Genomic DNA, 24,038 nt, shown 5'->3' on the forward strand with positions numbered 1-24,038 from the left:
AAATGCATAACAGCTTCATTCAATCTGTGCGCAATATATAATAACATTGTAAGAACACTATTATAATATCTGGTAAAATACTGATAATTTTTTTGAAAAGTTATATACTGCTAAAATTGACGGAAGAAATAACATGTCATGAACTACGGAAGATCTGGATAAAAGCTACATGGTACAATTTAAGCAAGCTGCTGACAAGAATATTGAAGATCTTTTTATGGAGGCATTGGTCTTGGGACTCAAAGCTATCTAGCTATTATGTGGATGGTGGACTGAAGTCTGTAGACATTCTTGTACACTAATTCTAAGTTTTTAACTTGTATGGAGAACGTTTCAAGCAGACTACTAGTGCAAAAGTTTTAAGCAAAACGCATTTTGGTCAAACATAGTGCCATTTTGCAACTTGCCTTCTGGCCTCTTTCGTGTCTCCATTTCACCACTATAGCATATCAGACCACACTACCGAATTAACATTCAGTCTTTTGAAATTCCAAAAGTTTGTCTAGGTGGAGAAAAGCTGTACCCAAATCCTTATATTAAGACCAATTTGCTCTCTGGGAGGGTAATTATGTCACTCGGAAAGGTCAATTGACAATTCTACATCTGCGCGTGCACAGGTCCACGGTCAATTGACAATTTGACATGAACAAGTATTACGGAGACAATTAAAAATTAGGCAGAAGAAGAAGGGGATTGGGGCACGGGGCACCTGTAAATGGCGGGTTCGTGGACGATGTCGGGGTGGTAGGACCGGAACGGTGGCTGCATCATGAGGTCGACGAGGTCGTCGGTGAGCGCGGGCAGGGCCGCCCTGAGCTTGGGCGCCGTGTCCGGCTTGAGCTGCGCCTGGCGCCGCAGCAGCTGCGCGACGTAGACGTTGGTGAGCCCCGTCTCGGCCGCCACGTCCGAGAAGCTCTTCCCGGACTCCGCCTTCGCCGCCATCAGGCGCCGCACCACCGCCGCCCTCACGCCGCTCTCCTCCATGCTTCCCCCCGGCCCTTCCGACCCCTCTCCGCACTCGGCTGGCTCTGCGACCCGCCGCGCTGCTCACGAGGTGCTCGAGGAAGTAGGAGTGGCAAGTGGAGGCGAGGCGAGACGAGACGGCACCGGTGGTGATGTGTGCCGCGCGGCGTGTAGTGGCCAGGTGGGTGGCTGTGGTTGGCTGCCGCGCGGCGGGGTGGGTAAGCCGCCGGTTGGAGGAGGAAGGAGCTCGCGAACCGAGACACGGCTCTCTCCGCCTCTGGGGGTCGTCAGTGGGCCGTGGGCTAGCGTCGGGCTGATCCGCTGGCGAAGCCACCCATGAAGGAAAAGGTCCAGGCCCAAAATTTTTGTCGGTTCGGCCCATGAGGGTCCAAGTAAGTTGCTGCAGCGCATCTGCGCATGGGTCGTGTACTGTAACAGACAGGGACGATGGTTAGCCCATGGCTATTTTTAAGGAGTTTGTAAAGGTAATAAAGTTCTCTCGGATGATTTTGTAGTCTGTTTGTAAAACAATTAAAAAAACTACGCAGACACTTATTTAACGGACCTGTCTTCTGTTATTACTTAGTAAAATACCATTTGTGCTGAGTCGGAGATTAAGCCCTAAGAAATTTACAGTCTTAGTTTTAAAGCCATCGTTACCATCCGTTTCAAATTATAGGTCGTGTTGTATTTTGTAAATTCATAGGTTCCGCTATATACCTAGATACATGCTGTTTAGATATATAGCAAAAGTAATGTATATGTAAAAAAACAATCTATAATTTGAAATAGAGAAATGTAAATTTGAAATAGAGGAAGTACTAGACAAGTATTACCTCATGATTAACATGCTTAGCCCATTCCCTTCTACTTAAGTACTAACCACACATTCTACCCACAACGAAGCACGCTGCCGGAGTGATGGGAGGATGGCCCGAAACCGCACGACACCACGGTACCTTTCCACTTGGATTCATGGAGGCTTTCAAGATCGACGGGATCATGCTCCGATTTACGCCCTGCTTTTCAAGGGCAACCGAGACCGACCGCACAGTCCAGGCAAGGCAACCGTTGCTCGGCCGAGAGAACACGCCGTACCCCGAGCTGGCGATCCTTCATTGCAGGCCAATTCTGTCGAAGCAACAACCACGCTCCCGGTCAGCCATGGGTGGCGTATTGGCAGATCAAGCGTCGCATGCAGTTGCACTGATTGAGCCATCTTGGGTTGCCATGTGCGGCTTTATAATTTGTTGGGATTCGCGGCCCGTGGTCCAGAAGGTCTTGTTTGCGTCATTTTTAAGCCAAAAGCCAATTTGTTCAGCAAATTTCAAAAGAAACAAAGGAAAAAAAACTCCAAACTCATGCCTTTTCAAGTCTACCTTTACGGTAACTCGGCGAACATAACAGAACAGCTTTGCTTTCCATGCGAAGATATTTCGGTGCCGAGCGCTGGCTGATGCGACACTGCGCAGTGCAGGTGGCGCTGCCATGCACGACTCTCTGATTGGAGATAGATGCACACCAACACACGGGATGCGGAAATGTGCGATGCCATCACTCCCCTGAGAATGTGCGATGCCATGACTCCCCTGATCACTCAGCGCTGCAGTTATTGTTTGCCGATCCGATCAGATCAGATAAAACTGACATGAGAGCTCTGCCGATCCACAGAATTATTGTTTGCCTTGCCGACCTCGGCCCGACAGCCCAGGCGACGGCGATTTTACAAGCTTTTGTTTGGCCTCGCGATGGTCGCCAGGATATGCCAATGCCATATGCTTGCACGCCAAACAGCACCAGACCTGTCATGAGAGAGCACCAGGACGTGTCGCTCTCCCCTCTTAACTCTGAAGAAATTCAGAAGCAGTTGTGCTGCTTAGCTTGGAGTACGATTTACCATGCATGTCAGCAAGAGCGCACATGATTCTTTTTGCAAACCGGCTAGGCCAACTAGTTTCTAGAAGTTAAAGCATGTTTTTCTCCTTTGATCGGGGAGGCGAACACCACATGGGATTGCCCTTAATGAGGGCGGTTGGTTGGAAGGGGGACTCTCGCATTCAGCTGAAGAAACGGTTGCTGCAGTCCTCGGATGTACGTTTCCTTTAATTTGTCTGGCGAATTGCAATGCCTGAATGTTTTCCATGCGACGGGGCAGGTTGATGGCCAATCAGCTGCCTCAGGGTTTTAGGCCATAGCAGCAGGGTTAAAGGTTTCGTTATAAAATTTTCAAACATTCTCTACTACTGGTGTGGAGTAGGACGCGAAGCCTGCCGTGAGTGTAAAATGCAGTTTTGTTCTTTGGGTTATGTTTGTAACGCAGGAATTCCACAGCAACCACTTTGCAGGGGTCAGTCCAGAAAACTGAAAATAAAATGAAATTAACGTTTGCAGGGATCAGTGCTCATTTCTTTTGGCGCATCATTTTGGGTATGAAAGATTGTGCAATCAGTTGAGAGGTAAAGCGTACTGATATGATGTTCCTGTTCCGCGGGTCGTCGTGAACAGTTTCTCTGACGCGTACGCTCGCTCGTTTTGGCTGACGGCAACTGGTTACAGTGCACGCCGTACTATAGTTAATAAAGGATGCCCTGGCAGTCAGGTCCAGGCTAATGCCCTCTGTCTGACTGTCTTAACCTGTTAACCAAAGTCCTTGTCAGGGAACCACAACCTACGCCATCATAAATAAATGGCATTGATTGAACAATAAGATTGGTGGTTAAAACATGCGTTCAATAAAATTGTAGAACAAACCAAAATGTTCTGACGGAAACTCTAGCTCTCCCGGGCATCGACTGCCTGCTGGCAAATCCAGACGGTCTATGCACGCATGGCATGGCAAATGGCAATGGCCATTGCTTGCTTGTGCTCGCAGCAACACACGTAGGAGTGAGTACTCGGTACTCCAGACAGGTCGCTCTCACGGTCAATGAGGCATGGGTTTTGATGAGCCAGCCGAGGCTAGCTTAGCTAGAGGGCCGCCCAATGGAAAACGAAGCTGCTTTCTGATCGATATGATGCAGCAGCGACCAACGTACACTGTACAGTACTATAGCAGTGACGACGTTACCTCGTACCAGCACCAACCCGACCCGGCTGGTCGATGAGGTAGCTAGCTGCAGCTAGATGCCAGAGGTAGGGCGTGTTTGATCCTCGTGCTAAAGTTTAGATCTTGTCTCATCGAATGTTCGGATTGCTAATTAGAAAAATTAAATATGAGCTAATTATAAAATTAATTGTAGAAGCTCTGGGCTAATTCGCAGATGAATCTATTAAGCCTAATTAATCTATCATTAGCAAATGATTACGGTAGCACCATATTGTCAAATCATAGACTAATTAGACTTAGTAGATTCGTACCGTGAATTAGCCTCAATCTATGCAATTAATTTTATAATTAGTTTATATTTAATACTCTTAATTAATATCAAATATCCGATGTGACGGGAGTATCAAACAGCACCTAGCCTAGCTACCATTGCCGGCGATCTAGGTCTGATGTCACTCGACATGAATGAGATTGCCGGGCCGGGTGCACGGGCGGCTGGACTTGGTGCGCAGTTGGGTGCTCCGATCCGCAGACATGTGTTGCAGCAACGACGACGAGCTGTGTGTTTAATTTATATATAGATACAGATCAACACGTTCGTCGTGGAATTCATGCGTGTCACCTAGCTCGGCCGCCATGCGTACCAGTGATCAGTGATGCCGTGTCGACCAGCCCGTGTTCCGCCCAATTAATCCGTCTGTATGTGGTGCCAGCGCCGTTGGTACGTACGTACTCTATCTAGTACATTAATTGCCATAACTACCCTACGTATGTGTACGCACAAGGTACACACGACTACTCTCGCCACCAACTTACACGGATTCGGGTCGAGGTACCTCCGTGGGCCCACTGCGGTACCCCACATGTCTCACCTCCCGCGGCAAGTTGCCCTCGCACGCATGCACGCCCACACGAATCCCATCCACAGAGCACAGTACAGTTCAGTGGTCCGGTGGTGCTAGGCTGCTAGTGCAGCCACCTCGTCGGCCGGCCGGCCGGTGGCAGGGCCGCCTCGCCCTGCCGCCGGCAGCTGTAGCCTGTAGCCAGAAATTAACCCGGCTGACCGGCCGGCCGGCCATCTCCCCGAGCCGCGTGCATGCATGCCTCCCGCGTGGCCAGAGGCCAGAGCCGCGGCCGGTGGGCGCTGGTGGTTTCGACGACGAGCGAGCGCGCGCGCATGGGTTTCGCATGGAAATGGAGCAATCTTCCTTCGTGGAACTCGCGCGGGTCTTCTTCTTCTTCCAGCGCGCGGCAAGCAGCTGGGTATCCGTACGTTGCCGCCGATCGACGTGGACGCGTGAACCGATCGAACCGGCCAAGTGCGTGTTGTACTGCACGCCACGGTCGATCGAGTCGATTCTTTGATTGGACCGGCGGCGCCGTACGTGTGTACAGGGGGCAATTGATTGAGGGCATCAGACGTCTAGCTCGCATCGGTGGTGTACGTCGTAGCCTGAGCGCGACAGGATCGTGCTCCCCTTGCACTCCACCTTTATACTAACCTGGGAAGGAATGGGATAATCGGGTGTTCACCGGAGGTACATTCAAGCTACCGGCACAGCTGGTGCAAAGTATTTTGGAGGAGGCGCTGTTTTGGTCTTACGCAGGCGCTAAGCAGCCCTCCATCATAGGTTGGCCGGCACCAGTGGAAGCTCAACGTCAGTAACTTGTTAAGGCCACAACTCTTCGGTTGTTTGTTTTCGAAATGTAATATCTAAGAAAACCGAACCGTGTGCGTGTACCCAAGAGACCCACGTTGTAATTTGAACTATTATCTTCTTTTTAATACAAAGATACGCGGCTCTCCTGCGTATTGTTTAAAAAAAAATCTCGACCCTATCCTCCTCTTCCTGTTGGCCTGCTGATGGGGTGATGGGGTGCCGACTTTGGAATTGAAAGCTTAGATGTAAGTCGATAAAAGTGAACTTTGTTGAATCGGCGTTGAGGAAGGAATAAGTGGCAGCAGCCTTCTTGACCTGATTTTGGCCGGCCTCGTCAGGATTTATTATTAGTGTTGATGAGACACGGACTGGAGGTGGATCGGAGGCGGACAGCTGCGTGCCGATCGATGTGGCGGTGATCGGAAGGTCCGTGTGCTCGGTTCTTGGAGGTGTGCTGACGTGGCCATGCCGGGTACACCGAGAAACTGGATGGGTTGTTAGATATTGGATGAAACATTCAGTTCACCTGTTAGCATTTAACCACTACACCATCCATTAGCATGCGGGAACTTTACCACATGCGTTAGTTAAAGTTCTTGATGAGTGGAAGTAAGAGGGGACAACTTGGCTGGGTTGGCCGACCTGATACGGGTTTGGCCGACCTGGGCATTGTGCCCAGGTTTGATCCAGAGTTCGTCCTCCTACTTTTATGCAGATTTTATCAGTTTTTTTTTACCCCTTTTAATTTATTTGGGCTTGAGATGTCTACGGGCCTAGACACACCCAATATGCATGTGGAATTTGCAAGTAAATAATTATTACACCTCCAACATTAGCCACTTCAATCCCTTCATGGTCTTCCTCAAAAGGAAAAAAAAATCTTGTTAACGTCCCTTGTGGCTAGCTGCTAACAGGTCGTGTCTAGGGGATAGGGTATAGGCGAATCCTGTTACCTAATTCAGAACCGATCAAACTCGAATCCTGGTACTTTGGTGGGAGTTAGAACGACAAAGACATGAGTTAGATGATGGGCAAGCAGAGCAGCCAAGCAACAGAGGAATTAAAATCATGGCGCCACCTATTGAAGGTTTCATACTTGACACATACCTGAAAGCTGTTCAACCAACACCCATCGCTGTTGGAGGCGGCAATGCAAGATGGTAAACCATGCGGTCTGAATCATGCTTGATTTGGTGCCAAATGCCCATCAAGCTAAGAGAACAATCGCTCCAAGTGTCCAGAGAGATGGCCAATGCTTTGCGGCGCTTGCCAAATGCCATCAAAGGGAGCACCGATCATTGGTGCCGTGTGGCAAGCCGGCAACAATCTAAGCAGAGAGCAGTGATCGATAGCGATACTGAAAAAACTTGGCGGTGGTATACACGGGCACGACCCATGCAGATGATATGATACGTTCGTCGATCAATGATCCCATGTCACCGACTCATTTATGCCCAAAACCTGCCAGCTACCTTGTACTGTGATGCATGCGTGGCCGATACTTATTCAACGACGTCAATCAACCAAATATATTTTTTTAAAAAAAAATCCAGAGTTGCATGATAAGAAAGCTAACCGGCTGGCTTGAAAGTTTATTGGGCCTGTACTCTGTACTACCAGTGGCCTGCAGTCTGACCAAGATGGGGTGGATCAGGCTCCTTCCTCGCAGAACAGTGAATTCATCACGTTCATCGATCGACAGGCGCAGCGAAGTGGCATGGACTCTCTGCTCCCGTGCTGGTACTGGGACTGGGATCGCCAGTCCCATGCACATAGATAAAATCTGCCGTTGCATGTAGATCTGCGTCGCAACTACACGATCTCACTGGAGCTACTTCGGCGACGTCTCTGAATCGGTGCTGCTCCTTTCTGATAGTCAGAGAGGTGAGGTAAGAAAAGAACACCATTTCTTTTTGCGATTAGAGAAGAAATGATTAATCGGGCCAAGCTTACAAACATATTACCACTGTCATTTTGCACACATTGCATTATTCGGTGAATAGCAGCAGCAGCCCCGGTTCCACTCCACCCCGAAGCGGTTGCCTTGGCTACATGCATTTCGCATGCACACTCTCACTCAAGGCCTATCCTCTCGTATCATCAATCCCAAAGGTCGGTCAAGAACTAATGATGTGCAGTGTGCAAAAAGTCTTTGGCGTCACTGTCTGGTGGGTCCCGAAAGTGTTACACGTAGCACACTCTACTACTCTATTGCCAATTGCCAACCCAATGAAGGAGATCAGTAACTGCTTTCGTTTATGTAATAAGACCGAATTCCTTCTTGAGGACAACAGATAATTGACTTGAAGGAGCTGAAGGTTAAGAGTGTACGAGTAGTTATTGCACTTTCCTGTGTGGGGCCAATTCGCTCGCTCTCACATACACGCACACGAACAGCTCTATAAATTGAGGTAGCTTGTCCAAGGGCAGGCCAGTTCACTGCTGGCTGCTGAGAAGAAAGGGGTGTAGCGCTCACGCACTTGTCCGCAAAGAGCAGTAGCTAGCTCGCAATGGCGACGAACCCCGGGCTCTTCACCGAGTGGCCATGGAAGAAGCTCGGCAACTTCAAGGTACTGTACCTTGGCTCCCATGCACCACCATCTCCATCCCTGTAGGCAAGCTCAAGCCAACGCGTCCTTCGGCCGGGATTCATATGTATATGGCCGTCGTCTCATCCCGGCCGGAAACTCTTGTTGTTTACCGGCCGGCCGGTATGTCACCGATAGCAATCTTAGCTTTTCCGCAACCTACATGGTCATCGTGTACAGCTCTAGCTCTACCACTCATGTACTGCACATGTAGGAACACGCATGCATGGACTTGCTATGCACAGCACAGTCAAATCCACAGTTCATGAATATACTGCACATGCTACCGTGCGTCTCATGCATGTTCCAAGTTCCAGCTGATGAGCATGGAAGAGCTTAATTAGCTAATTCATTCGCTAGATCCAACACGTTTCTATTTACTTTTACCGTCTCTTGTTTTAATTTTTTTACTGAACAATAAACTAACCTACTAGTGCCATGCTCACCTCGCATGCAGTACCTGTTGCTGGCGCCGTGGGTGGCGCACGGCGGCTACCTGGCGGCGACCAAGGGCTGGCGGGCGGCCGACGTCGGGTACCTTGCCATCCTCCCGTCGCTGCTCCTCCGGGTGCTCCACAACCAGGTCTGGATCACCGTCTCCCGCGTCCAGAACGCGCGGAGCCGGCGGCAGATCGTGGACCGTGGCATCGAGTTCGAGCAGGTGGACCGGGAGCGCAACTGGGACGACCAGATCCTCCTCAGCGGCATCCTGCTCTACCTGGGCGCCCTCTACGTGCCCGGCGGGCAGCACCTCCCGCTGTGGCGCGCCGACGGCTTCCTCCTCATCGCCCTCCTCCACGCGGGCCCCGTCGAGTTCATCTACTACTGGTTCCACCGCGCCCTGCACCACCACTTCCTCTACACCCGCTACCACTCCCACCACCACGCCTCCATCGTCACCGAGCCCATCACCTGTAAGTTAATTTGATTTCTCCGGCAAATTGCTGCCAATTATATGCTTGCAAGTTGGCCTTGTTGTGGGTGGTGACTCTTGGCTGGGTTTCATCTCGATCTAGAACCTGATGAACTCAACTTGGTTAAATGTAGTGTAGTCCAGACTTGGTTCCTTGGTAGAGCTCCGGCTCGGCAGGTCCATTTTATTTGAACTTAAAAACTCTATTATAGTATTAAAAACAAGAGTCTATGAGCTGAACATTGGCTTTGTCCTAGTCCCGGATCGGATCTCGTCATCCGGAGTTCCATGCGTGCATGGGTGCATGGGCAACGGGGCCAGCCGGTCCTTTTACCACTGTTGGTGGTCATGCTCCAGTTTAGTGACTGATTCTTGGAACAGAGACCTTTCCTTCCAAAGGGAAGTAAAGAGAGACCCCGCCTGTCTTTTTCAGGACTTTTACTGACCGGTAACGGCACTGTCAATCGGTATCGCCTGCCCTGTCCTCTTGGCTCGATCAGTCCTCGAGTCCAAGTGACCACTGGCTTGATGGTGACGGCAAGGACGAACAAATCCGGGACCATGCGAAAGCCATGCTGCTTGGTTGCTGCATGTGCCAGCTTCCAACACCAAAACCGAATGGAAACATGATAGTCGCCTGCGGTGCCAAACACCACCAATCACTTCCCCATTCCCCATCCGGACAAATAGAATCCCAAGGTAGGGTTCAAATCCGTACGTGGTTCAAGTTTTTTCTTTAAACTCAAGCCGACCTCCAGTGCAAAAATCTACCGATTGAACGCAAGGCAACCAGACCAGTTGGCCTGTTCTTTAAAGTTGATTTGCAAAACCGGTGTTTTCTATGTCATTGTCAAAAATCTTGATTTCGAATTTTCAATAAAAGGATCTTCAAAACGATAACCTCAGTAGTAAAATAGCAGAGGAAGTATTTTTTTTAAAAAAAATAGGAGGGATGCATTTTTTTTTAAAAATGAAATAGAAGATCAATAAATATATAGAGTACATATGGTTGAGCTTGTAGTGCGTACCTTCAGTGTAGCGGAAGAGCTCTGCGGCCCAGTACCATGCAGCTAGGCGTCGGCAGCAGTACAGCCGTACACAGGAGCTTTGGTAGGAGATAGAACACGCGTCCTTATTTGTAAGGAGCTGCTGATGGATATTTCTTTTAGAAAAGATAATACCTAAATAGCAGTTCAGATATCAGAGATGAATTCCTGCTGGTAGAATCAGTTAATCGTATACGCGTAGCTTTGGACAGGAAAACCAAATAGGTAAATCAAAACTGGCAATTAGTGCAGTAGTTTGGTAATAAACTATTGTTATGGAGCTCATGCAAAACAGAGAATAGTAGCATTGACTAAACATGCCTTAGCCATGAAAACCATGTATATGCGAGAAGTTACAATATAATAGATAAATTTTCGTTCTTTTTTTTTCTTCCCATTAATCTGTTTTCGAACAAGGTCATACTTAACAATATGCATCTCATATCACAGAACTGCAAAAACAGAGACATAAGTCTGCAGCATACAAACAGGAGCTTAGGCAATCCACATGGCAAAAACCTCACGTTGTAGGACTTACAGATCAAAAGAGGTCTCAGGGTAACGCTTGCTTCTTGCTCTTCTCCAACGTGTTAAGACACACACTTCCCTCCCTGCAGGTCTTAGCAAGCAGAAAGACGTCAACAATTAAGACAACTTTTACCCAAACTATTATCACATATCGCATGCCATTTCCTTGCCTTGTAGGAAGATGCCTTTTTTTACATCCAAATGGTGCTTCTTCTTCTTTTTGTTTCTTTGAAGCAACTAGTAGAACAACATATGAAGATAACAACGATCTTGTTCTGTTTGTGCAGCCGTCATCCATCCATTTGCTGAGCTCGTGGCTTACGAACTGCTGTTTGCGATCCCATTGATCTCATGCGCCTTGAGTGGAACTGCTTCCATCCTTGCATTTGAGATCTATGTGCTTTACATCGACTTCATGAACAATATGGGTCACTGCAACTTTGAATTGGTGCCAAATTGGCTCTTCAAATGGTTCCCTCCTCTCAAGTACCTCATGTACACACCCTCGTAAGTATCTCATATATAACTGTTGCTCTTCACCACTGATATAATTTATTAACCAAGGGAAGCAGAGCTGAATCAATAATATTGTATTTTGTTTATAAGTTAATTCCATGATTCTATATGTTGTGCTGAGTGTATACATGAACCTTTGCAACTTAGGTTCCATTCTCTTCACCACACTCAATTCAGGACAAACTACTCCCTCTTCATGCCATTCTATGACTACATATATAACACCATGGACAAGTCATCAGATAAGCTGTATGAGAAATCACTCAAGGGCAAAGAGGAAACAGTAGACGTGGTTCATCTTACCCATCTTACCAGCCTGCAGTCCATCTATCATATGAGACCTGGGTTTGCCGAATACGCTTCTAAGCCTTACACTTCCAAGTGGTACATGCGGATGATGTGGCCTGTTTCATGGCTTTCCATGGTTCTGACGTGGACATATGGCTCTTCATTCACTGTTGAGAGGAACGTCATGAAGAAACTCAAGATGCAGTCATGGGCCATTCCGAGATACAGTTTCCATGTAATGATCATGCGTAATTCACAACATCTGTTTTTTCCCTTACAATTTGCAGTATAGCTGGTGTCTCCTAATTCTAACCAAATCATATTGTTTCAGAAAAGAATCTAACAAAATTGCCAACTTTCACTGTCCTGCAGTATGGATTGACTTGGGAGAAGGAAGCAATCAATAACCTGATCGAAAAGGCAATATGTGAAGCTGACGAGAAAGGGGCAAAAGTTGTTAGCCTCGGACTTCTTAATCAGGTACGTCATTTAATCAGTTATTGAAGGTATACATCTCAATAATACCTGTCATTTAAATGGAGGTTGCATGTGTATGCATGTATTGTTATTCTGGAAGTCAGTAAGAAACACATTACTGATCTAACTGAACAAAAAGGTTTAGTTGCATAAACTAAAGCAGGCAAACAACTAACAATAAAAAAATTATCAGAAAAGAAGCAATGGAGAACTTGTTCCTATGGTGCTTATCTGTGAGTGAATTACCTAGCAATGGCATTATAGAGTATGATCTCATAGTTATCTCAACTCTCAACAATACTCATTTCCTAAGTCAAACTCATGAGATCTCTTGATCCTCTGCTCACTTCCTCATGATAGTACTCATTCAGTCTAATTGACATTGACTAAATTATCCAGATGCAAGGCTAGTAACTAGTTATTCTAGCAACAGATTGCACCATAGAAATCATGATTAACAATAATATCTTTGTCCACAGGCACATAACCTCAATGGAAATGGAGAACTTTACCTGCAAAAGTATCCAAAGTTGGGGGTACGACTCGTGGATGGCACCAGCTTAGCTGCTGCAGTGGTTGTGAATAGTATTCCCCACGGCACAGATCAAGTTGTTCTTGCAGGAAATATTTCGAAGGTTGCTCGTGCTGTTGCTGCAGCATTGTGCAAGAAGAATGTCAAGGTAAGAAATGCAAAAGGCACATCAGCTTCATGCTGATCACCTGCATAAAATAAACTTTGTACTAATATGTGAAACCAACACATCTTGCTCAGGTGGTAATGACAAACAAGCAGGATTATCATTTCCTTAAGCCCAACATGCCAGTAGACGCAGCTGATAACTTTGTGTTTTCAAAAACAGCTACTGCAAAGGTAAAAGCAGACTTCTAACTCTCGTCCAGTCTCTTAAAAAATGGGCAGGAGATGCCATATTTTTTAAAAATGAACATAAAATCTAATCAACAAATGGCATCACATGTTGGACTCAAATTTTGCAGGTGTGGTTACTTGGGGAAGGTCTAGATGCTTCTGAGCAGTTCAAGGCACAGAAAGGAACCCAGTTTATCCCATATTCACAGTTGCCACCAAGAATGGTACGCAAGGACAGCTGCACCTACTCAACAACTCCTGCAATGGCTGTGCCTAAAACACTACAGAATGTGCACTCCTGCGAGGTAAATAAAGTCCTACTGAACTGCATCGCTGCAGGAACTTAAGTGCATGATCTAATTGAGCCTACAAATTTGAACACTTTGCAGAATTGGCTGCCAAGGAGGGTTATGAGTGCCTGGCGCATTGCTGGAATGGTTCATGCATTGGAGGGATGGAACGACCACGAGTGCGGGGATATTGTGCTAGACATGGAGAAAGTATGGTCTGCTGCTATTCTGCATGGTTTCCGCCCTGTTGCTCAAGTTTGATATCCAGTTGCCAATGCAATGCAATCCAATAAGTTCTCGTGAAAACTATGCTACAGGCATATTAGGATGTTGATGTTCTATTTCTCCCCCCTCTACTCCTTATCTCTTAAGACCTTGGCTATCTATATAAGTATATAGTCAAGACGAACTCCTTTAGTATAAAACCATTCTGCAGGAGCTGGAAAATGTATTTCTATATTGATAAGCGGGAATGGGAGCATAGAAGTATTCTGATAAGCTCAAAGATCGATGATTCAGAACCGGTGTTTCTCCATCCCTTAATGTGTAATTCAACAAGAAACAGGTGGCAATGTCAGATTCGGTTCAAAGCTTCAGCTTGATCATAATCCACAGAAATTAGAGGTGGCAATTTTCATGCAACAACTTCAGCACAGAATTTGTTCAGTACTAGTGACCCCATATTGCCCCAGACGAATACAAATAAACCCCACGACCAATCCATGCCGTACTGATAAAACTGCCGTAGCATAAGCTCTTCTGAAACTTCCAAGATGCAATAGTATTTGTTGAATACTAATTATTGAAACGAAGGGTTTTGTGGTACATATATATCATGCAAAAAACTTTTGAAATGGAGAACTTACAAAACTATATATCAGTGTCAGGGGGCAGTGGGGTAAGCTGTGAAGCTAACCATATTATAAACTGTCTGCTAGTATGTGCACCTGAGGTGATGAAACTTTGGGGAAAACTTTGGTTTGCAGTTGCACTGCAAAAAGGTGATCACTAATCAGTGACTCCACATTCGCAACACCCAATTCCTGTGGCATTCCAACATTCACAATTTCAACATTATTATTCTCAGGTGGATCATCTGTTCGGCCAGTGTTCGGCCAGTGTGACTACTCCCGTCAGGTGTGGCTTCAGGTTGGCCAAGCGACCGACAACCAATTCCCGAGTCTCAACTCAGCTTCTACCTTGATCGACTGGTGGCTGTCTATCCGTCGAGCAATGATCAATGCCAAAGCTAGAGGTCTGGATTCCACGATCATGCTAGTGTGTTGGAGGCTATGGAAAGAGCGGAACGGCCGAGCCTTTGCAACTGACATTGCTAGGACGCCACAACAACTCCTGCCGCTCATCGCCGATGAGGCGTCGCTCTGGGTTCAGAGTGGCGCCCGAAACCTTGAAGCCTTCGGTTGGAAGCCTCCTGATCGTTAGCTACTGTCAAGCGTAGGCCTTAATTTCTAGAAGGAGCTTTTATTAACCAATGTAATCACACTGTCTAAAACACCCCCTACCGTGTGCGAGAGCCCGGTTAATGGCCCGCGTTGTACAAACGTTATTATCACTTCCTCTTAATTGAATGATACGCAGTTCTCCTGCGTATTCAAGAAAAAAAAACATTATTATTCTCGTTACCACAGCGAACTCCACGCGGAATCCGAATTTTCTACTATTCGGGGGGTTTCTTATCGTATCCGAGCGAAATTCACAAAATATACCAACCCAACTCGCTAGCGGGGAGCAAAAGGAAAAAATTCGAGAGCAAAAACATGTCACAGTGTACTGGAGCGGTGAGCGGAGCGAGCAAGGCCGCGCGGACGGCTCGAATGATTCGACGCGCGACGACGGCGCCGGCGCCGGCTCAGGGCAAGGGTTTACGGCCTTTCTTAGCTGGATGGCGCGAGTGGCGGAAGTAAAGCCGTGGCTGGAGAGGGCTCGCGCCTCGCAGGCCGGAAGGCAACCGCCGACGCGCAGCGTCTCCCATGGTCGCCGGCAGCGGTGGGCGCGTGCAGGTGGGGCACGTAACGGTTCTTTTACTTTGCGTCCACATGAGACGTTGGATCGCCACGGGGCGGCTCAGATCATAGAGGCGATACTACTAAATGGTTCTATTGTGCGCGACCCCTCGCAGAACGTTGGTATTACCGTTTGAGCCCGTCCAGGAGCCAATAATGGGCTGAGGGTCCGTTGAGTTTCAGTGTCGTCTACGAAGAAGATCCTTCTTTACGGCCCACTGGGGGCCTTCTTTTTTTTGTCCTTTTCTTTTCCTTTTTCTTTCTTTCCTTTCAGCATTTGCATTCAGTTTCACAAAATTTGTGCACAGGGGTAGCACTGATCTGGCGTTGAACTGCAAAATCTCGAGAATCGGTTCCTGCAAATGCAAGGTTGATCAATCTGGCATCGATGAACTGCAAAATCTTCTATTGTCTTCCCCTCGAAGGCTCGAACGCGAGCAACACCGTCTATTCCCATGCGATTTTCTAGTCAGAAACTGCGAGCACCGAGCACCACATCAATCAACTCTGTCCGTCGTGCTCCGGGACGTGATCCGACCGACGATTACTTCATCACATTTGTGCTCTGGCCGTGTTTCATTTCATCACCGCCGCCTGGCGAGCTGGAACGTGCGCTTCAGATACTGGTTGGCGGCCTCGTCGTCGCGGTGGCACAGCACCCGGAGGATGGTGTTCGGGTCGGCGGGGTCCCACTTGCGCGTCGTGGGCGGCAGCGGCGTGGCGCCACCGCCGCCGTCCTCGTCCTCGCCATCGCCGTCGGTCCCGATGGACTCGCACGTCGCGGCGCTGAAGGCGTCGATGAGGCAGTCCGTGGAGCGCGCCATGAGGTCGACGACGGCCTCGGCCGTCTCGGCCTCCCGCGCCACCACGTCCTCGGGGACCAGCCCCTCCCCGCACGTGCAGAAGGCGCGCTTCAAGCTCCGGAGGTCCTCCTCTACCACGGCGTGGTCGCCGCGCGCGAAGCTCCGCTCGTTGCCGCCGGCGAGGAGCACCATCAGGAACGCCTCGAAGGAGGCCCGCATCACCTCCCGCACCGCCACCGGCTGCGCGCGGTCCGCCAGCACCGTCACCAGGAACGACAGGTTCTGCTTCAGCAGCCGGAGCGCCGGGCGGATGCGGGCGTCGCCGCCCGCGCCCACGCCGCGGGCGTAGAGGCCCTGGTAGAAGGAGTGGCGCGAGTCCAGGAAGATGAGCCGGTGCGCGGCGACCTCGGCGACGGCGGGGATGGACGCCTGCGCCGCGGCGCGCGCGCGGTCCAGGCCTGCGGAGGACGGGGAGGCGAGAGCGGCGTCGAGGGCCTGGACGTTGGTGAGCACGTAGTGGAGCGTGTTGAGGCGGACGTAGAGCCGCTGCGTGCCCCGGCTGATGGACGGCCGCGGAGTGTGGTGCGAGCCGCCGCCGCCGCGTGTGTTGCCATCCGGCGCCTGGCACGTCGGCAGCGCCGCCTTCTTCCACAGCCGGAAGAAGCCCGAGTCCTGGTTGCACCTCGTCAGCGGCGGCAGCGGAGGGAGGTAGTTCTGCTTAGTCCCTGCGGCACGCCATGCATGGCAACTTGGTAAGCTTCTGCATCTGAGCACCACAAAGACAACACTTCTTGATTTCGCAGTCGGGGGCAGAGGCTGAGCCTACCGCAAGACGCCACGAAGGAGATGTAGTCCTGGAAGATCGCCTCGAGGCCGTCGACGAGGTCGTGGACCACCTCCTCTTTCGCGCTCGCCGGGATCTCGGAGAACTCGTCGATGGTGAACCTTGCCAGCTTCATCAGCTCCATGGCGGACCCCGCAAAGGGCTCTTCTTTCGACTTCGGAATCCAGCTCTGCAAAACACACACGCACGTTCGTAAGTTCGCCGATGGAATAATTGGCAAAATTCCAGCTCGCCGTCGAGGTGCCTGTCTGAGTAGAAAGAACCTCAGTGTCTCTGGCTCTGAGGACGCAGTCCTTGGCGAGCCCAAGCTTGTCGTCCATCCAGGCCTTGAGCAATCCCATCACGACGGACTCCACCTCGAAGGGCTCCATGTCGCCGACGACGGCCTTAGCCCGGCCGTCGTCGCAGTCCGCCGCGTCCTCGGCAGTCATCTGCGCCAGGGCCTTCTCCAGCCTGCTCGCCGAGTGGAGCACGCGGACGAGCTCCTCGGTGAGGATGGTCACCCGGGCGAGGTACTGCCTCAGCACGACGCCGAAGCAGCCGTGCAGGGTGACCGCGGCGACCGCCACCGGCGCGGGGTGCCACCGCCGAAGCACCGGGCTGAAGTTCCTGCGCTCGAACATGGCCAGCTGCTCCGTGTCCCTTGCCAGCTGCATCAGCACGGAGGCAGGGTCATTCTCGCGGTCGATGATCACGCTGTCGGCCTCGCCGAGCCCGTTCTCGAGTATCTGAATTCGGATCGGTCACAAAATGGTCATGACCAGATCAAATACTCTGCACCAGTTCCGAAGATCACCTGAACAGAATGCATGCCATTTCCCAGTCCAAATGAACTTACATTGGTGAAGGCGCTTTTCATCGAACACCTGATGTAGTAATCGACTCGGTCACCAGCAAAGTTCCCGTCGCCGGCGCCTTCCCGGTCGGCGACGATCTTGCCAGCGGCAAGCGCCAGGGACAGCAGGATCTCCATGCTTTCCGTGGCAGCGCCACCGATGCACTTCTCGTAGCTGTCGTGGTAATCCAGCAGCCGCTTCTCTGACCACTCCCGCATCCCGCCGAGCGCGCTCAGGAGCACCTTGGCGTACACCGGGTCACGGCTCCCCTGCTTGGCGTCGGCGGCCACGTCGACGAGCACGGCGAGCGCCGCGGCGGCGAGGTCCGGCTCGACCTGGCCGGTAATCACGTACTGCTGGAACAGGACCCACGCGAGGCACACGGTGTGCACGGTCCTGCTGATGCCGAGCGTCGGCCACGTCCTCTTGATGAGCTCCAGGAGCCCGTCGACCTCGTCGAGGACGACGGTGCACTCCCTCAGGTCGAAAATGGCCTGGAGGAGGGAGCAGTAGAGGAGCACGTTGAGCGGGTACCCGTCGGCCCAGTGGCACGCCTCCACGGCGGCGCCGGCGGTGGCGGAGCGCCAGGAGAGCGCTTGCACGGCGCTGGTGAGGGCGCGCATGACCTCGGAGCCCTTGCCGGTGTCGATGGCGCGGATCTCGGTGGCGCGCATGACCTCGCGGAAGCGGAGCACGGCAGAGTGGAGGCGGTCGAGCGGGAGGGAAGGATGCAGGATGAGGCCGGCCTCAAGGAGTTTGACCTGCCGGAACTGCCACTGGTGGTACTCCTCGGCGTCGGCGAACTCCGCCGGCTTCAGCTGCCGGAGGAGCTCCAGCGGCAGGACGATCGTCTCCGGCTTCCTGCCCACCTGTGCAAATCAAAGTTACCTCGTCAAGAAATGATCAATTAATGATTTTCAAAAAAAGAAATGGTTAAGCGAAATTTATCGATGCCATGATATATATGCTTGCGCCGACCTGCCCGACGACGGTGCGCATGAGCGTGCGACGCAGGCGCGCGTCGCTCTGCTCGGTGACCCGCATCTGCTGCCGCATGATCTCCGCCGACGTCATCGGCCGCCGCGCGCGGCCAGGGGACCCCGGCCCCGACGTCTGGCTCAGCGTGCGCGCCATCATGGGCTGCGCCCCCGGCGACAGCCGCCGGGGCCTGAGGCCCAGCGCTTTCTTGACCCGGCTGCCGCCCCCGGCGCCGCCGCCCCTCGCGCCACCGCCGGCCATGGGCGACGACACCTCCCCCTCCGCCGCGCCGCCGCCCCTGCTGCTCGGTGCCGCGCCGGAGGAGCGGCATGACATGAAGAAGATCTCGTACGCGGTCTCGCGGAGCTCGACGGGGCCGAGCGCGTCGACGCTGCCGAAGGGGCAGTCGAGGTCGGCCGAGGCGAAGTCGAGCTCGGTGATGTCCGACCGCGTCGCCGTGGAGCTCGCGGAGGCGGAGCGCGAGCGCTGGTGGCGACCCATCATCCTCCCGGCACGGCCGAGCCACCGAGAGAGACGGCCGGGGCGCGCGCGCGCGCGATGGGGAGTTTGGGAGCGGGGAGACCCGCGAGGACTCCGAGAGAAGTGACCAGGAATTGCAAGGCGGAGACGGCCAGGGCCAGTGCAATGCTGCGACCAAAAATGGAGCCAGCTATTTCCGCGCCGCCGTTGCAGGGGAACCATGGGCTTGGGCTTTGCCAGAGATTCTCACGTTCTTGCTGGCTTTGCACGGAATAGAACAAAGGCATTCAAATTAGCGACGCGATTGTTTCATTCTGCCAAAAACCCACATGCAACTCGGAATTTTACAAGCCGCACATCCTGCCAGGCGTAGGCGCGGCATAACGCCTGAACTCAGAAACCCATCCTGAATTTCAAAAACCCAGTTCCCAGTAATTTTCAGGCACTGAATTGCCTGGCAATGCAGAGACAGGTTTCAAAGAGGACAATTGGACAAAGAACTCAAACATGCAATGTGCCATGCAAGTATGCAACACCTCTCAGTCTTCCAATAGAACAACAGACGATCAAATCTATTGCTACAAGGAACAAATTTGGTACAAATGAGCAGGCATCATGAAGTTCCCACATAATAGCTTTTTGGTAAATATAAGCTGATGGACAAGGATATACAGAACATGGAAAAGGAAAACCTCAGGCAATTGTCACATACTAGTTCTCCGGAATGAACCATCAACTTACTTGCCTACTGAACTCATACAGTTGATGTCAGAACCACCTGCTTCAGTTGAATAGAGAAGTTACCTTCGTGATGGACAAGAAAGCTCTCCCGTAACCGTTTTCCCCCCTCCCTTGACAGCCTGTCATCATCTGCCCCGCCCTGGCTGGCCCCGGCTTCCAGAACAAAAAGGAACTCCTCGTCGTCTTTCCCTGTTCTCTCCTCCCAATCCGACAACTCCCGAACCACCGACCAAAACCTTCCCTGCCCTCCTCCACCCCGCCCCCCTCTTCCGGGCGATATGGCTAAGCTGCGGCGCTACTGGGATGAGCTCCCAGAGGACCTCACCGCCATAATCTTTTTTTTGAAAACATTGGCAGGAGCACTGCCTTGCATTTAAGAGAGAAAGCAGTTCATAAGTACAAATGATTGGCGATTACATAGAAATAATTGAAACACATTGACTCTAGAGTACTGGGCTGCTAGATTGTCTACTGAAGCAGCAGTTCCTCTCCCAAGAGCGGTGTCCCGTAGGCTCTCTGTCGTGTTAGAATGTCAGTCTTGACGAGCTCCAACACCTGATCCGGTCGCCTTGTAACATTGTCAAACATCCTCCGATTCCTTTCCTTCCATATGTTCCAAGTAGTATACATTACAATTGCCGCAACCGATCGCCTTTATATGCTCAGGGCCCCCTCTAGCGACGACATTATATGCTCAGGGCCCCTCAGAGTGTCCTCACCTTCATCTACCCGGCCTTAGCCCCGTCCTCTTATTTGCCTCCTATTTGGTTTTACCCTTAGATTCATGTACTTTGATTTTGCTATTGTACGAAGCTGAATGCAACATTACCTAGGATTCCTAAATTGAATGTGAGGTTGTCGTCTGCCATGCCTAGTACTTTCCTGTTATTTGTGGCACTCAGTTTATGAACCTAACTACCGAAATGGTTGTCGTTTATGACATTTTTGTATGATGTAATGAAGAATTCAGTTTGAGAATTTGACTGCTGTTCAAGAAAATAGAATCCATGCACATGCCATTACTCTGTGGTTTGTTTTATCTATCTAAATATTAGGTAGAGTATCTGTCGATTGTTATTTCTTTCACAAGGTCACATGCTCTTCCTGATTGATATACGCATTGCACAGAGGACACTTGCATATAGGAGCAATTCGTTATCTCAATTACAATGATGGCTGTCTTGGTGCGTGAAGGTTTCATGCTGTGTTTTTTCTTTAAGGAGTTTCCTCTGGTTTTATACGAAGCATATAGAGTTTATAACTTCAGTGCGTTGGGGATGCCAGATAATAGAACCAAAGTACATGTTAAATTTCTCCCACAAGAGAAATTAGGATATTGCTTGGAATGAAGTCGCTTAACCATATCACCACCCGCTTCATGATCGCTCCAATTTTGACTTGCTCTCCATTTTTGAGCAACCTAGTTGTATAATAATGTGGCCACGATATGGAGTCCTCTCTCAATCCATCCGAATGGCATTGAGAATTCACTGGACCGATGGAAATTGGAGGGGAAGATTAGGCAGAGGATGTAGTGACTGCACGATGCAGGCTATCTGCCACAATCGAAAACATCATGAGAACCGTATCATGAAAAGGGGCAGTGGAGGGTAGATTTTGGGCCGAGTTTGATTCAGAAGTGGAGGATGATTTTGGCGAGGTGGTTGATGCTTCAGGTATGTACTCCTGTGATTGCAGATCCTGAGAACTCGATGCCGGCTGGCCATCACATCGATGAACGATGGCTGCCCACAGGTCAGCAAGCAAAATAATGCTGGCTGTGGAGCAAAAGGAAAGAATGGAAAGCCCCTTTGCCAAAATCCTAGGCGCTCACCACCTCTTACTCTTGGGGATTTTCTGCTGCTAAAGATGAGAGATGCTGAACACGGATCAGAAACTCCGATACCCCGTCAGCGTGATCATCGCATCGATCTGAATTTGCCGCTAGCCGGAATTTCAAACTCAATGGTAGATGGGCTCCCAACTGGGCCGACATCGGTGGCAGGCTATTTCTAAGGTAGGCCTAATACTTAGAAATGGTGGATGGGCTCCCAACTAGGCCGACGGTGGCTCTTTGCAAGTGTGTGGCATGGCAGCGGCGAGCGGAATTGGTGGTAGCGGCGGCGCTGACCATGGATGCGGTAGCAATTACGGGCTTACGACGGGCAGTTTCGAGCCGCAAGGGACTATGGCTGTGAAGTGAGAATGTTGATGGCTCTCGTGGTGGGGTCCCTAGTGCCGCAAGTGCAGGCGTTTTTTTTATAAGGCTAAATGCAAGCCTTTTTTATATATAAACCAGCGCGTAGGAAAAGGACCAATGGGAGACAACAAGCAGGTTATTAAACTTTGAAGAGAAAGGGGAAGGATCTTTTCGAGCATAAAAAGGGTACGGTGCTTAGCTACATGGTGATTGGTGAACCGTCCTCTAAGAAGAAGAAGAAATTTGTCCTATGCTACGAGATCTATGAGGAAGAACATTTCAATTTTCACTCCTCATTACCTGTTAATTTTGAGCGCCGAGGATAAGCTGGTGGCGCTCACCCGCCCCTCAGCTTCTCCAGCTCCTCGCCGCCGGCACGCGGCGAGGATTGGGCTGGCTCGGCGGAGTGTGGATTTACAAGATTATTTCTAATTTGGTGGTAATATTCTTCATGGAAATCATAAGCTGAATGTGCTAGAGCATCTGGAGTTTCTAGAAATAATTACATCTTGAATGGAAAGGGTTTTCTCTTTGCAAGGTTGCAGAGCCGTTGCGAAGCAAGAATTTGCACTTATTATCCATCATGCAAAAAAAAAGAAACATTTTTCACAATTCTCGTGTTGGCTTTCAGCTTTTATTAGTGATCTCAAATAAAAGGAAATATTAGGCCCAGCGCACATTATATAGTCACTGGACTCTAAATTCTAATAAACTAAAAATTGAAATTGCTAGCCCGTGAGGGGACTAGAAAAATTTGTTCAGCCACTGGGTGGGATTTATTCGGGGTCCTGACGATCGAAGAACGCATGTCGCTTAAGGCTTTCTCTAAAAGCAAGCGCATTCAGGCGGGTGCCGCCAAATTGTATTTGCTTCGACACCCTTCTTTCTGTCAGATCGTAGAGCCATATTGAATGACTCCAGCCGTCTACCAGAAGAATCATATTTTGCACCTCCTCCACACCAGCGTTCACCGCCACGAACCTTGAATGCCACAACGTCGGCGGCAAGTCCACCCGGAGGCGGCAAGTCCAGGTCTCGTCGTTGTTGTAATCCTCCAGCACCCAAAGGTCCATCGAACCCTTAAGAATGGCTGCCACAGCAAGCTCGCCGTCGATCTCCATCAAGCATAGCGCCCCTTCGTGCCGGTTACTCAGCGGCGGCGGAGGTGATATCCTCCGGAACGTCTCCAACTCGGTGTCAAACGCCACGATCTTGGACGCGTCCTCCACCCCGCGATGCTGCATATGCATGTTATCTGTTGAGAACAAAACCAAGGGGCGCTGCTGCCAATGGAGTTTGCCGCGGTGGTTGAGGCAAACGAAGGGGCGCTCGCTGCAGAACGCGTCAACAGGGAACGCTTGTCCCAGCCGGCGAGCTTCGGCAGCTTCGAGCGAGTAAACATGGTGCGATTCTTGCCGGCTGTATGTGAGGTACAGGAGCCGGTGCTCGCCTGATGGCCTGTGGAGGTAGAAGCCTGCAGACCAGCGAAGAGCTTCCTTCAGGTTGACGAGGCAGCAGCATCGTCCATTGTCCCGTTACCGGATTGCAGACCAAGTGATCCGCGCCAGGACCCCTCTCGAACAGCAAGAGCCCATCGCAAGAACCGATCAAGGAGTAGCCTCTCCAGTAAGGAACCTGGAGGCACCGGCGCCTTGCCTCGTCGAGTGTGGGAAGCGGGATGGTGTCCAGTAGTTCCTCGTCGAAGCCATGGCGTTGGAGGATGAGCTCCAGGGGGCAGCGGTGGGAGTAGGCGGCGAGGAAGACGGGGCTGGTGGTGATACGGCGCCATGCCTTGCAGACGGCACGGCAGAGGAGGACGGCAGGCGGAGCAGGATCTCGGTGACCACGTCGTCGTCCAGGCATCGAGGCGACGTCGTCGCTGCTTCTGGTTCAGCCGCCATGATCGATCGCTATTGGTTTTGGATCGATGGATTGATGCTTCGTATTC

At 50.7% G+C, this 24,038-nt stretch overlaps 3 protein-coding genes across 3 annotated transcripts in view; 1 reads left to right on the plus strand and 2 right to left on the minus strand.

The window, feature by feature from the left end:
* LOC101775389 (cyanate hydratase) overlaps positions 1-1,174 on the minus strand; it is a 2,080-nt gene extending 906 nt beyond the window's left edge. The window contains exons 1-2 of the mRNA XM_022829692.1: positions 710-1,174; positions 1-24 (exon numbers count right to left, since the gene is read on the minus strand). Coding sequence (XP_022685427.1) covers positions 1-24; positions 710-984 — 299 coding nt within the window. The 5' untranslated portion in view covers positions 985-1,174. The remainder of the gene's footprint in view (positions 25-709) is intronic.
* A 6,922-nt stretch (positions 1,175-8,096) lies between these two features.
* On the plus strand, positions 8,097-13,792 carry LOC101775794 (protein ECERIFERUM 1). Its single transcript, XM_004982848.4, has 9 exons — positions 8,097-8,240; positions 8,716-9,172; positions 11,033-11,252; positions 11,409-11,784; positions 11,922-12,029; positions 12,506-12,706; positions 12,799-12,897; positions 13,023-13,199; positions 13,284-13,792. Exons 1-9 carry the CDS (start codon positions 8,181-8,183, stop codon positions 13,443-13,445), a joined length of 1,860 nt encoding a protein of 619 aa, XP_004982905.1. The 5' UTR covers positions 8,097-8,180; the 3' UTR covers positions 13,446-13,792.
* A 2,000-nt stretch (positions 13,793-15,792) lies between these two features.
* On the minus strand, positions 15,793-19,371 carry LOC101776195. Its single transcript, XM_022829693.1, has 5 exons — positions 18,670-19,371; positions 17,694-18,560; positions 17,119-17,583; positions 16,838-17,024; positions 15,793-16,736 (listed from the first exon to the last, which is right to left on the minus strand). Exons 1-5 carry the CDS (start codon positions 19,369-19,371, stop codon positions 15,793-15,795), a joined length of 3,165 nt encoding a protein of 1,054 aa, XP_022685428.1.
* Positions 19,372-24,038: the final 4,667 nt, after the last annotated feature.

This window comes from Setaria italica, chromosome IX (assembly GCF_000263155.2).
Source record: "Setaria italica strain Yugu1 chromosome IX, Setaria_italica_v2.0, whole genome shotgun sequence".
Classification (NCBI taxonomy): domain Eukaryota; kingdom Viridiplantae; phylum Streptophyta; class Magnoliopsida; order Poales; family Poaceae; genus Setaria; species Setaria italica.